General features: G+C 29.3%; 1 protein-coding gene across 1 annotated transcript in view; it reads left to right on the forward strand.

Annotated features, from left to right (window-relative positions):
- LOC107457390 (uncharacterized) overlaps positions 1–16,034 on the forward strand; it is a 149,541-nt gene that overhangs the window by 100,948 nt on the left and 32,559 nt on the right. Inside the window, exons 3-4 of the mRNA XM_043044922.3 lie at positions 3,790–3,844; positions 12,352–12,513. Coding sequence (XP_042900856.1) covers positions 3,790–3,844; positions 12,352–12,513 — 217 coding nt within the window. The remainder of the gene's footprint in view (positions 1–3,789; positions 3,845–12,351; positions 12,514–16,034) is intronic.

Genomic DNA, 16,034 nt, shown 5'->3' on the forward strand with positions numbered 1-16,034 from the left:
GAAAAATAAATTTCACACTGTTTTAGCATTTTCTGTTATCAAAAATCTGAGTTATTAATTTGTTTAAGAAAGTACTATTCAATAAATAAGTTCCCAAAAGATGTTCTAAAAAAATCGCTGCCATGGAGTCGGTATTTGAAATGTTGACCCCGGCTTCGAACTTTTATAAAATTCCAACTAATACTCTATAAAAATCTTCATCGAATCCTTGGAAAGTATAAATATAATTACTACTAACAAGGAAAATACTCAAAGTGTCACTAGGCAAGCGAGATTACTTTTTGTTAAAAAACGCTTTTTTAAATATATCATTCATAAAATATATTTTGCATAATTCGAAGTAATTATTAAATTAAATATTAAAAAACTACAATTTTTACTTAGAATTCATCACCATTTTTATTTCCTTAAGACGAAAGCGTTGAAGGGTTATTTAAAATTAAGACCGTTCTTCTTAATCGAAAACTTAAATGTTCGCCTTTTAAAAGGTTAAATTTAGAAGTTTAAATTATAAAATTCAAATAAAAATTTTACTGTTTTAAATTAAGCATTCAAAAATTTCGACATATCTATATTTAACAAGTATTTTTTTTCATAATAACAATTTATTAGCTAAATTGGAACTCCAACGAAAAATCGTTTGAAATTAATTTTTCACATTTATTTTTAAACGTGATTTTTCCATCTGTATTATTTATCACGAAAATGGCGAAATGCTTGTCATTCAATAAATTGCATCCAATGAGGAATAGATAAAATGTTTTATACGCATATATATCAACAAAAAAATTTAAATTTACATAAAAAGATATAGTTTGATTTGCGATTAACAATTCAGCAACATTTCTTGAAGGTAAATGTAATCTCAAGTTAAACTTTCAGTTTTTAAGTATGATTGGAAATTAAGGAGACTATGTAGATTTTCTTCTACAGTGAAACAAAAATTAAAATTTATTATCTCACATTAATAGCATGTCAGCATAAAGCGCTCGATTTGTTTACCAAAATATGTAGCCAAGTCTAGCATTCCAGCAAGACTACGACCTTTTTTTAAATAATTCTATGACATACGTATATTGTATAAGATAGTCGCGCTCAGAAAAGTCTAGAGCCAGCGTCTAATATTTGAATTACCTACTGTACAATTTTGTCTTAACTCCTATTAACCTATGTTTTAACTTTGATGGTAACAATTAAAAAACAACACAATATCATGTAATTTATTACATGTTGTTTATCATGTTTCAATTAACTTTTTTTAATTTACTTAATATAATCGTTCTCATACGTGGTCCTGTAAAATAAGATTCTAATAAATCAGCGGCATTGTAGTTTACTTGATTTTACACTCTGATCTCAGTTTTTTTCTACTTCGATGCTAATAATCGAGGAAAACAATAATGTCATATTATTTATCATCGTTTTGTTTATTATCATGTTGTTTATCGTTTTCAATTAATTTTATTCATTTACGCAATATAATTAATTTCATACATTGTTTCCAGAAAAATCAAATAAATCAGCGGTTTGCAATTTACACGCTCAATTTCACTTCTTGGCAATAGTTTAAAAAATTATCTAAGCGGAGACGAGTTAAGTTATATCGAATCACGAAAGAAGAAAATAGCAAATCACTCAACTCATTAATTCTTATAATGAGTTCGATCGTATGTACGCAGACGACCATACGTAGGATGGACAAAATAATTTTTACGAGTGAGTTTTTATTTTTTATTTTTGTCGTCTGCAGCAGTTTGCTATTTTCAAACGATGTTTTCCCTGTTTGAAGTTTATGAGATCTTCTAACCATTTTTTATGGCCCGTGACATGTATTTAGAGCTCATTAGGAAAGGTACGGCCTCGTTTTTTATGCACCTAAATAATCTTGGTGGGCTGAAGGGTTAATATTCCAAACTCAGTGGCACATTCGAAAGGCTTTTATTTTAAACGCTTTTTTATGTCGGTTAAGTAGCTCGGATTGAAAGTTTTTGGGTACAAAAAGGAATGCGTTTAGTGGTCACGAAGTGATCAAAATATAGAAAATTTAGAGAGAAAAATACAAATGGTCGTTGTTTCAAAATCGTCTGAAAATTAGAGGTGGAGTTGAGTTGTTGTTTACTTCCTAGGAATTGATTGCTTCCTAAGAAAAAACTGTATAGTAATTATATCTGAATGGAAATTATTTTATTGTTATAAAATGTGTTTGGGTTTTGGTCAGAGATATAAAGGATACTAAATATTTACGATAATGACAATGTACCGATTTCGATCGGGGAGGTTATAAACATTCGTATACTAAATAAAGTTTTTATAATAAAACTAAATGAGTGCATATAACTTAACCCGAGTTTTTTTACAGGCCAGTAGAAAACATGGTTTAAAACTACAAATAAGTTGTATTGAAGAAATATCTTGTTTTAAAAACGAATATTGTAGTAATGGAATCAGTTTTAAAAATCTAATAATATTTGACAAGAGTTTTAGTTACTATTTCCGTTGTCCTTCACTCTGATAGTTAATTATATAAAAAAAAATAGATTGGTGAAAGATAATTTTATCATTTTAAATGGGTGGATGACAAAATAGTTACGATACCTGTCACCTAGGAAGCATTTAGTTTTGTGTATTAAAAAAAACTGAGAAAGAAAAACACTTGACTGAAATCAGATTTTAAAATTTTAGCTTTTTTTAATCATTTTTTGAAAACAATGAGTCGTACTGGTGTCTTTTTCAATGACAAGACATTGTACAAAATTGTAATTATTCCAATGACATTGTACAAAATTATCAAATTACAGAGAAATGTTTAGCAATTTTTTTTTTCTCACATATAAATAATTTAAAAACCTTGAATAAAAATTTCATTCCCTTCAAAAACATACTAATAGGAAATAACACTTGATGTTGACTATAGCCGTTATAAAGACATTGAGTTACCTCTCTATTGCGCGTGGAAATGCGTTTTACCCTGATTTGTCCCTCTCTATGCCACTGTGGGTTCTCTTGTTTTGCTTTTTATCGGCGAACAGTTGCTTTTAAGTTTTGTTTATTACTTTTTTCCATTTTTCGTTTGCAGTTTTACGCTTATTTTCAAATCGTTTTTGTTTCCTCTCATTCACGTCTGGCTAATCTTTAAAAAGAGCGCCTATTTTTGAGAGCTTGAAAACGTCAATTGTTAATTCCGATTTGTATGTTTCGAAGCGAATAAAAGTTTCAATCAATTTATATATTTTTGCTTCTGTTTCTTGAGATTATTTATTTAATTCATAAAACTATTTTAAACGATGTTATCTTTATCTTAATAATAATAATAACTTTAAAATACATTAAAGATTAATTTTTGCATAAGCTTGTTGGTTATTATTATTTCTATTTAATTCTTCACTTTGCGAATTGATTACCTAAATAAAATGAATTAATGACTTAGAATCTTATCTTTTCAAAATTAAATTAATTTGAAAACCTCTACCATAAGACAGAATTGCATTTATAAATATCTAACTTTATTAATTCATATTCGATTCACGATGAAGAATAAAATTCTACCAATTGAAAAAATTTTGCATATTTTGTATCTCTATCTTATACGCAACATTTGATTTTTTTTAAAAAAATTACATGCTTTTTTGTAACGTTTTAAAATAACCATACATTTATGAAAAAAGTATTTTCACAGCCATAATTGTAAAACAACTGAAATTTCACTCCATTTTTTTATTTCTTAACTGTTGCTGCTATTTTTAATGTTTTGCAACACTAATAATTCAACTATTTCTTTTTCTATTTTAGGTTATTTTCCTATCTGGGTTTGTTGAAGCTAGAAGTACTAAATTTCAAGAAAAATGTGAGTAATTTTCACGTTATATTTTCAGGCTAATAAATTTTCATTATCCTGATTTATTCAAATTTTGTTATTTGTTTTTTTTTTGTGCATACATAGTGTAGTTACTCTGAATGATGTTGAGAACAGCCAAGTAGTGGATGTACATATCACTCTGGAAAATGCAGTCATTAAATCAAAAGTTATTTAAGTGCTCTGTTTTTTATTTTTGAGTTGCGAATGCACATGGATTACCACTTGTTCTTTGAAAGTAACAAATTATGCTAACATTAAAAAAATACGAACACTAAGAAATACAAATACTAAGAAAATACGAACACTAAGAAAGTACACTAAGAAATCTATACTTTATTAAAAAAAAGAATTGATTTCTAAGAAATTTGAATTGTACAACCTTAATCCTAAAGTTCTTAGCAAGAAAGAAGGCATTTTTTTACGCATAAGATTTTCTTTGAAAAATGTGAACATTTTGAATTAAATACTAAGTTATATGTCTCCCTTCAAAATGGAAGATTTTATTGTTCAATCAAATTTAACCACGATACTATGATTCAATTTAGTAGCATATTTAAGATTGCACCAAATGTTGACAATAACTGTTCTACACTTTCCCTAACTTCTATAATAGTGCATATTTGGACCATTCTTATATCTCTTCTATATCCTTCATTTTCTATTGTGAATCATTCTTCCTTCCTTCGACATTCAGTAACTTTTTAGTATCTTCCTCACCTTCTATAGTAGTGCGTAATTGAGCCATTCCACTATCTTCTTCATTCCTTATCTTGGGTCATTCTATCTTCCTCCGACATTCAGTAACTTTTTAGTATCTTCCTTACTTTCTATAGTAGTGCATAATTTGGCCATTCTACTAGTGTGAATCATTTCTATTGTGAATTATTCCTCCTTCCTTCGACATTCAGTAACTTTTTAGTATCTTCCTTACCTTCTTTAGTAGTGCATAATTTGGCCATTCTACTATCTTCTTCATTCTTTATCTTGACTCATTCTATCTTCCTCCGACATTCAATAAATTATTTAGTACTCTCCAAAATTTTTGAAGTGATGCATAATTTGACCATTGTACTAATTTCTTTATTCTCCATCTTGGATCTTTATCTTCCTTCTACATTCAGTAAGTTCTTAGTATCTTCCTTACTTTCTATAGAAGTGCATAATTGGGCCATTCTACTATCTTTTTCATTCTTTATCTTGACTCATTCAATCTTCCTTGGACATTAAATAAGTAACTTAATAAGACTCTCCCAAATTTTTGAAGTGATGCATAATTTATCTATTCTACTATTTTTTTCATTCTCTACCTTGGGTTTCTATCTTCCTTCGACGTTCAGTAAATTTTTAGTATCTTCCTTACTTTCTATAGTAGTGCATAATCTAGCCATTCTACTATCTGATTCATTCTTTATCTTGGGTCATTCTATCTTCCTTCGACATTCCATAAAATATTTAGTACACTCCCAAATTTTTGAAGTGATGCATAATTTAACTTTCCTGCTATTTTCTTTCTTCTCTATCTTCCTTCGACATTCAGTAAATCTTCAATACCTTCCACACTTCCTGTGGTAATAGTAATGCACAGTTTGGATATCCTTTTATCTCCTTTATTCTTTATTTAGGGTCGATTGAGTCATTCTTTAACGTTAAATAACTTATTTAGTACATTCCGAAATTTCTAGAGTGATGAATAATTGGATATCTTTATTCGACATTCAGTAAGTAAATATGAAAATTTCTATAGTTATGCTCAATTGGATCATTCTACTATCTTCTTAATTGTCTAGCCTGGGTCATTATTTCTTCATTCGACATTCAGTAAATTATTTAGTGCCTTCCAAACTTTCTATATAGTATTTGAATAATATATATAATCATTCTACATAATCTTTCGATAGTAGTTCATAATTAGGCAGTGATCCTATTTACTTCCTTCTCGATCTTGAATCCTTCGACAATCAGTAATTTATTTAGTTCATTCTAAAAGTTTGATAGGGATGCATAATCAGATCATTCTTTTATCTCTTTCGTTCTTTATCTTAGGTCATTATATTTTTCTTCCGAAATTCAGTAATTTATTTAGTACAATCCGAAATTCTTCTATCTCCTTCATCCTCTGCCTTCGTTCATTCTATCCTCCTTCGACATTCAGTAACTTTTTAATACATTTATTGTAGCAACTATAAACCTCTAAAAAACAACAGCCTGCAGTTTTCATAATTGAAATTAGCTTATAAAATTAGAATAAAAATACCAGGCAAACTTAAAAAAGTAGTCTTATTATTTCTAAAATACATTTTCTTTCTTCTTAAATAAATAATTCAAAATAAATTTCATTTACAGTGCTTTTCTTACAAACATAATTAAATTCAAGGATGTAGGGAGTATGCGTTTTAACTTTTTAATTGCGAGCATCACTCAAATTTTATTTGTTATCACATTCGCCATCAAGAAAAGAAACAATTAGAAATATCTATGAAAAGAAGTTATAAAAATGCAGAATAATTAACATAAAAATATTAACTTCCTAGTAGAATAAAAAGAATTGCCTTTTTTTCCAGTAGCTAGTTATAAATCAATAAAATGAACGATGTTTTTTTTAGATCAAAATAGAATTTTTATGAGGCTGTTGGTCTTTATTTCTTGTCACCGAGTTCCGTTATAAAACTCCAAAATGGCGGAGCTCATTATTTTTAACGGCAATTGTTCCATTCTAAATCATGAATTCATTCAGAACATCAACGCGTCCCTAACTTGGAAAGTAGGAAGTACGGTTGTAGTTTTAAGGCAAATTATAAATGGGCTTCTGTATGAACCAGTTTTAATTGAAGGGACGGAGAAAAAAATTCTAACGCCTTACTATTCAGATGGAACAAGTGATAAAAATTATTGAAAGCAGATAATAAAAAATAAAAATAACTTACATCCTTGCTATGTAAAGTTAGTGCTGGCCGAAATAAGAATTTTAATATCGCGATGTATTGTCAAGAAATATCGATATTTTTGATATCTAGTGATAATTATCCAATTTTACTAATTTACATTATTTTTGAATTTCCTTTACTAAACTAACTATTAATGTTATAGATAACACTCGTGATTTTATAATCAGTGTTTATTATTTATAATCCTACATTCAATATTTATGACAGACATGGTATTCGAGATATATCAAGATAATATTTTTTTTAAATATCGATATTTAACGATATATCGCAGCATTTCCCAGTTTTTATGACAAGTATGTGTATAGGACGTTTATTTTTTTCTTTCAATCTCTTTTTCAAATTGTGATAGCAAATGATTGAAGCAAATTTAATGAGCATAAATTTAATTCTGTCTAATATGGTGAGAAATTTACCTTTCTGGACATTTTCATTACCAAAAAGTATTATTTCTGATATCTATAACACTCGTAATATTATCATAGTCAATGTTTATTGTTTATAATCGTACAGTCAATATTTATCTAAGACATGGTATTAAAGATATATCAAGATAATAATTTTTTTAACATTGATTTCTCAGGGCAAGTCGGAACATTTCCAGTTTTTTAAAACATTTACGTATTTGTATAGGAAGTTTATTTTTCTCTAACAAGTTCCTGAAGTTCTCTCTTTCTCTCAGATTTAAATGTTTAAATTAAGCATGCTTACAACCGGTGTTAAACATTTGTCTCAATTCTGAGTTTATTCGCCTCAATTCTGACTATCTACCTTCAACTCCGTAACCTTGTAGTTTTGAACCCAACCCAGAAGACAAGAGAACTACTGGATCAAGAATCGGGGAAAACTAGCCTTTGTGGAGGACTTTTTTATGGAAGTAATTTACGTTTATGTTACAGAGAGAGGAAAAACTCGAAAACCTCCCATGATTAGCCCAACTGCAAGAATATTCTTACCCATGACCGTCTACCTCTGAAGGTATTTTACGTCAGCACTGTGGTCGGTGAGAGCAGGAAGCATAATTCGACCTGCCACCGCTGTGATTTGAACCTAGAACACCTCATTGAGAAGCGAATGCTCTTAACCCTAAACCACCGAGGCTCTTCAAACGGCTAAATATGCAAAATATTAACATCAACAGATACATCACAAATATAAACATAACAAGCTTTCGACAACTCTCTTAAACAATTGGATTCTAGCAAGTGAAGTTTGACACACATGCGGGAAGTCACTCACAAGTCTGATTTGAAAATTGATTCAAAGGGATATTAAAACATTATCTTAATACATGTAACGTTAACACGCTATGATTGAACACAACCATGTGACTAGTTGCAAGTACCCGATTAGGTTTTATTATTAAACATATTTTCCTGATTGCGGGTATCCCATTTTGAAGTTTAAGAAACCAAATTAATCAAACCAAGTTGTTTTAAACATGACATTTTTTCTCACTTTTGATTAGCAAAAACTAAACGTTATATTTTCTTAATACTCTTATCGCGACAATGGCACACCCCTGCTCTAAGAGTTCCCTTGCAGTGTTAACATTTCAAAATTGAAACAAAACACTAATTCCTTAAAAACTTGCTTATGCTACTTTTAAAAAATAATATTCAATTGCACTCAATAACAATGCTCAGCATATTTTATTTTATGACCGTCGTTGAACAGTCGACCCAATTTGTAGGGTTTATGACTACTAATGTTCAACTCTATAGCCTTGTAATTTTGAACTCAATCCAGAAGACAAGGGAACTCCTGGATTAAGAATCGGGAGAAATTTACCTTCGTGGAGGACTTTTTTAAGGAACTGACCCGCATTTGCGCTGCATGGAGAGGATGACCACGAGAACCTCCCACGGTTAGCCTAACAGCATGGGGACTCTAACCCATGATCCATCTACCTCTCAGGATTTTCTACGTCAACACTGTGGTCGGTGGAAGCCGGATGCGAAATTCGTATTGAACAGCCATCGCTGGGATTCGGACCCGGTTCACTTCATTGGAGAGCGAACGCTCCCCCCCCCCGGAGCCACCACGGCTCAATACTAATATAATGACTAATTTATGTTTTTACACTTAAAATAGTAATAATAAAATAAAAAATAGCATCACAAAAGCTTTAAAAATTGTGCTGCTGATGTCATCTCGTAGAAATGTCGAAAGGAGAAAATATTGTGGACAGAAAAGCGTTAGAATGTTGATAAATAAGTTGCTGGACAAACAGCAATAATTTAGAAAAATCTTATGGAACAACAATTATCTCTTCCTTAGTGTACAGCGAATATTCCTGAAAGACAATTTATTTCATACCTCGCGATGAAAGAGTTAAACATTAAGAACAAATTGTGATAAAAAAATTCAATTATTTTTTAACTTAAATAACCTTAAAATACTATTTTAAAAACTTAGGTCAGGTCTTGAAATAATGTTAACTTACTTAGACTGCTTTTGTTTATTCAAAGCTTTCCGAAGTCCTTTCAATTTTTTAAATCGATTGGAATTTCGTTCAGGAACTAAAATATTTATTAACCACTTTGATGTCCTTCCGACATTAATTATTTTAAATTTTTATTACATTTATTTTATGCGTGCTTTAAGGCTTTGTCATGGAATAATAATCTCATTCAAATGCGATATCACTTTTTCTTATTTATATTACGTTGGAATACTAAAGACAATTAAACTTCAAAACGTTTGATATTTTCCGATATAAAATTGTCTCATCTATTTTTTTTAATACTTTAAATATATATCATTGTAATTCTTAATACAAGATCTACCACAACAGTTTGACTTGTTCTGCGTTTCCGTATCAAAAATTCCCGCGATAAGCCACATTTTTCATAGAGTAAAGGTAATGACCTTTTCAACAATGTTTTTTTTTTAAATGAAAAATGGCATAACACTGTCGAAAACAAATTCCGATTATTCAAAGTTTTCTAATTCCATGCGCAAATTTAAAAGCAATTCCATTACTTTTGAAATCGATATGAATTTATATTAAAAACTAAAAAAAAAATGCAATTGTTTTGAAATCCATCAGATTCTAATAGCTATTGTATTTCGAATAGCTATTAATTTTTTTTTTGATATTCTCATGCATAGGTCTCTAACCTTTTCATTTTTTTAAAACGTGTTCAATTGAATCAAACAGTTTATCAGAAGCTCAAATGAAACTGAACCCCTCCTCTGCCTGGAAGTAGAATGAAAATAATTTTAATTTCTTAAGAATATCACAGGACTCTTCACCTTATTTGGATACTGTAGAAATTTTACGCAGATACCACGGAATTTTAAATATAGAGTAGACTAAGTTGAAATCCTCTTGCTTCTGAGCATGTTTTACAGGAAAATGCGTTTTTATTTCAACATGTCAACTGTAAATTTTTATAAACTTATTAACCGTAAAGGATTACTGTAAAGGTTTATGAATATAACCGTAAAGTATAAATATAACCGTAAAGTTGAAAATAACCGTAAAGTATAAATATAACCGTAAAGTTGAAAATAACCGTAAAGTTGAAAATAACCGTAAGTATAAATATAACCGTAAAGTTGCAAATAGCCGTAAGTATAAATATTACCGTAAAGTTGTAAATAACCGTAAAGGTTTATAAACTTATCTTTTTTACTCAATCATTATTAGAATGTGTGATACATAATTCCTCTATAATAAAGAACTTGTGGCATGAAAAGTAGCAATCAACAGTGTTGTCAAAATCAGAGTACTATGTAGGTAACAAAACTTTTAAAAAAAATATTTAAAAAGAATATATAATTGTTTAAGTTTCCTGGGTAGACTAAGTAAAAAAAGATTGCGATATCGTTTGGTAGATTTGAATGGTCCTGAAACTCTTGTTTTTGAAATTGAGTATGGAACGGTAGCGAGTTGTAAACAGTAAATGTTTAGTAAAGGCTTAATATAAGTAAAGGTTTAATATAAGCAAAGGTTTAATATAAGTGAAGGTTTAATATAAGTGAAGGTTTAATATAAGTAAAGATTTAATATAAGTAAAGGCTTATAAATTTATCTTTAAAACATGCACAGTATTAAAATGAGTCATTCATAACTCCTGTACAGCAAGGAACTTATGGTATGAAAATTAACAATCAAACAATGTTGCTAAAATCAACGTCAAAGCTACTTAAACTGTCCGGATGGTCTAAGTGACCGAAGATGACGGTACTCTATTAAACCATCTATTGGTTACAGTGATTCTCCTTCGTATTTCCGTTGTAATATCGTTCCTGTTGTTAATTACAGAACCCAAGTAAACGAAATTGTCTACAACTTCAAATTTATATTCTTCAATTTCTAAGTGGGTGTTATTGAAGCTTGTTTTAGTACATGGCAAATATTTAATTTTGTTCCCGTTTATTCTCAGACCCATCTTGAGATCAGCTTTCTCCAAAGAAATAAAAGCCTGTATTAGTGCTATAGTTGTTCTAGCAGTAATGTCTATGTCTATCAGCAAAGGTCAACAGTTGTACGAATTTATTAAAAATATTGCCCCTGGTGTTAATGATGGAATTTCTTATTACTTTTTCTAATGCTAAATTGAAGATTAGGCATGCCAGTGCATCCCCCTGTCTCACACAATTATTTATTACCATTGGGCCTGACAGTTTTATTAGTGTACAAAACAGAATGTACATAAAAATTAAAACCGACATTGAAAATTAAAAAAAAGACTGACTTGTTAGAGAAAGATCTTGCAAATTATTTTTGGTGGATTTGAAGAGAGCAATATAAACAGAAAGAGAACAAATGCAGAAATTTTCAAAATGTAATACGGCATTGATAATATAAAACGTAACAAGTTAAACATAATTAGATTCGTAAGGCATATTTGCCTTACGAATCTAATTAAGTTAATACCTAGTCCAATGCATAAAATTTTCATCCTTAAACCAATAGGCAATAAAATTAGAGGATGATCAAACTTCATTGGCTTGCCTCCATCAACACAGTTTTTCATACTAGAAGGGTATTGAAAAACGAGACCTGCTAACATAGAAAATTACAAAAGAAACATTCTAAAGAAAGCCCGAACTGTTTTGACAATCTCTGACGTAAATTAGTTACATCATTTCAGTATAAACATAAACGAACGTCATCGATCGGTATAAAATGCTATTATTTTCATTTCCATACAGCATAAGTGCGACCGAATGGTAGACCATTTTGATTAAAGCCCATACAATCTCTGACGTAAATTAGTTACATCATATCAGTATAAGCATAAATGAACGCCATCTATCGGTATAAAATGCTATTATTTACACGTCCATACACTACGTTTTACGTATCTTCGTTTGGATGAATGCTTTATCATAATTTTTTAACTAATTTTAAAAACACATTCACATTTCAGAATTTAGCAGTGGTTTGATGTTAAAGTTTAAAAAAATTTAAACATCGAAATCGAATTATTGTTTCAATTTTCTGAACTTACTTGTTCACAACATTACAAACCATTACATACATACAAACATTAATCATTTTACTTTTGCTAACATTTATTCATTTTACTTTTGCAGCGTTGCAAGACATACTACCCAGTGAACTGAAGCTAGGTGATCCTTGTAGGTCTTCGTACGAATGTCTGCATCATCTTCATCATAGTCATTGCGACTGGGATACGAGAACCTGCACGTGTCAGCCCTACCACTTCGAGTTCAACAACACGTGGTGTCTGCCAGGTAAGCCTTTTGAAATAAGCACGACGATAAAAAAAAAGGATAAGATTTTATTCGAAAAATATCGTTTTAATTTACGCTTTTATTTCATCGAAATATTTCATTCGTTGCTTAATTTTTTCAAAAAATATTAGTCAAAGGTATAAAGTTTAATGATTAAAAATATTTCAAGCATTCATTGGAAAAATTCAAGTTTTTATTGCAGAAATAAATAAATAAATAAATAAATAATAAATAAATAAATAAATTATAAATTATAAATGAATAAATAAATTATAGAAAAATTAATATAATCTAAAGCAGATATTATTATTTAAAATAATAATTTATTTTCAATTTGAACACTCCATTTATAATTAATATATTGATATTTTAAAATACTTGTGTTTTCCAAACGCCAGAAGTAGAAATATAAAGATTTAAAAAAGATTTTTAAAAAAAGTTCAATCTTTTATTTTAAAAATCATAAAGTTATAGCTTTTGGTATACAAATTTTTTTTTAAATAACCCAAAGCTTATGTTATTATTCAGAACACTGGTTTATTTCCATTTAAACAATTCATTCATTATTTAGTTTAAAAAAAAGAGTTCGACTTTTCAAAATGCTTTGTTTTTTAATGAACATTAATAAAAAATTTACACTTGATAATTAAAACAAGTTTAGACTTTTATAACGAAATTACTAGGGAACGTAATTTTCATTAACTTATAAAGTTATACTTTATTTTAATATGCACACTTCATTAATTATATAATTTTTTTTAAAAAAACACATTTTGTACAATTTATTTTCTGACTATATGTAATCAAAGGTTTAGCACACAATTATAAAAATAAATAAAAAAATTATTTAAAAAAAACAAAACAAAAAAAGTTCAAGTTTTTATCACCAAAGTATTACACGGAGATAAAATTTTTGGTAAAAATACAGTACTCTTGGTGGTAAAGACATATTTAATTATAAGAAAATAATAAAAATTGGTTAATTAAACCAAAATTTACGATATTTTAAATATTCATTTAGTAATTTTTTCGTTCGCATGGTAACGGTTAACCGGAAATTCTGATTTTCAAAATTATAGCTCTTATTACCAAACATTTAGTAAAAAATACAAAACTGGAATGTAAGTTTGACCGAATAAATGGTTTTTATGCCATGCTCTTAGGTATTATGATTAAAATTAATAAATTTTACCAAACTTTAACACATATTTTAAAACTATATTTCATCATTATCTTACCAAAATCATTACCAAAGAGCTTCACTAAGATTCTGATGTTCCTACAGAGTCAAAAACAAAAACTACAGAGAGTCAAAAACATGGTAAACTTTATCATATTCTGGAAGTTTTAACAGTGCTTTTTTTTTCTCTGGGTAGGGATCTTGCTTTATAGTTTAAAATTATGCTTAATCTTAACTTGATTCTACTCTTATTTATAATTTCTTTTTTAAAAAAGCGCCTTATATTTTAAAACACTTTCAGCTTCAACTAATTTGTAGTTAAAAGTATGTAGCAACCGATGTTAAGAAAAGTTTTATTACAAAAATAAGAATAAATGTATTTCACAAATTAAAACTATGCTTGTTTTTTTTTCTTTCTTTTTTCTTTTAAGCATTTCCTTAATAACACATCTCAAGAAAATGTTTCACATTTTGAAACACCATGTTTTCTAATAAACAGTAATTTAAACATATAAATTGATTATAAAAGAAGTCCTAGTTTTTAATACACCGAAGAGCCATTACATTATGACCACCCTCCATCTATAACAATGGGCTCGCCCAGGTTTTCATGGTTTCTCGCCCAGGAACAATGTTTTCATGAGGCACATTAGGGCCCATAATCCTCATGGAACAATCCCTGGCGTCTGAAAGTTACTTGAACATAGTTGCAGACCAGGTTCACCCATTCATGGCAACAGTTTTTTCCTGCGGGGGATGGTGCTTACCAACAGGATAATGCACCATGTCATAAGGGTCGAATCGTCATGGATTGGTTCAAGGAACATTCCAGTGACTTTCAAGTCATGTCTTGGCCCCCAAATTCACCTGACCTTAATCTAATAGAGCATTTGTGGTCCTACTTGGAAAACCAAATTCGTGCTGCCACGCTAGCCCCTCGCAATGTGAGGGAATTGCAGGACCAGTTGGTGAGCGATTGGTACCAGATACCTCAGACTACCTATCAGCACCATGTGGAATCAATGCCGCGGCGGGTTAGCAGTTTTGAGGGCTAAAGGTGGTCCTACATGTTATTAGCAAGGTGGTCATAACGTAATGGCTCTTCGGTGTACAAATAAACGTACTTTACATGTAATTTGTTCAGTTTTGAGTACACAAATGAAGACACCAGCGAGCATCAATGAATATGCTAGAGGTAGACAACACAACAATATACAACAACACATTTATTGATACACACAAAGATCATAAGAAATGTGAAAAACTACCGAAAAGATGGTATCATAACAATCAGTAAATGCAAGTCGTAAAACAAGTTCAGACTTAGAAGACATTATACATTTTTTAAAGAAGTTTAGAATTTGTTAATGTGTTGTTGTCAACAACAGTTTATCATTAAAAAAAAAAACGATAATCTACGTTGCACCCACAACTTAATCATAGTTTATTCCATCCAGTAAAGAAAAAATAACAACTATGGATTAAAAAGTACTGGAAAAAATGACCAGTTCAATTTGGGCGGTGGAGCTCGAATTTAATTGATCGAAATATTTATTTAGAAAATGAATAAATATACAGGAAATAAATTGGAGTTACGTTAAATTATTGTATAATTACTATATTTTAAAACAAATGTCGAATTCCATTCATATAAATATTTAATTATATTGAATTTCGACCTAACGGCCCAAAATAAATCGACGTAATGATGTAATTGTTATTGTAGTCGCTTTCTTCTGTTATTCATTTTATCCACGCTAGTGTCAATACAAAAAGTATTGAATTTTTATCAATTTTCAACTTTTGCTTTGATGAAATAATAATAATAACTGTTTACATTGGTGCATTTTTACTTGTTACCACGTTATGTTTATCCTTAATAATTTATCTTTTATTATCTTTATCTTTTTAAGGCTAATTTCTATGCATGTTTCTTTTTTTTCTCTTTTTTTTTTGCTATCGATATTTAGTTGTTTTAAATTTTGACTCAGAAGTTACTTCAGAAGTATACTATATTATTGTTATTTTTCTTAGCTAACGAAAATAACAATAATAAATGTATTAATTAAATTATTTTAAGTAAGAGCATTATTTTAATTCCTTTTACCAGGGAAATAAAAAAGCAACAGTTTGAAAGCCTTTAATTCAATGCAAAACTGTAATTTGTAACTCTATATACTAACTTACTGAAGAGAATCCGTCTGAACTTTAAAAGTTTTTTCAACCACGGAAAGTTGTTTAAGCGCACCCCATTTTTATTTAGTCTAAACCATACAAGTGATCAAGCAAGCATACAAAAGACGAATTTTAAATATATTTTATGTTTGACGGGGTAAACATT

This window comes from Parasteatoda tepidariorum, chromosome 9 (genome assembly GCF_982258835.1).
Source record: "Parasteatoda tepidariorum strain Cologne lab strain chromosome 9, Ptep-v5.0, whole genome shotgun sequence".
NCBI lineage: Eukaryota > Metazoa > Arthropoda > Arachnida > Araneae > Theridiidae > Parasteatoda > Parasteatoda tepidariorum.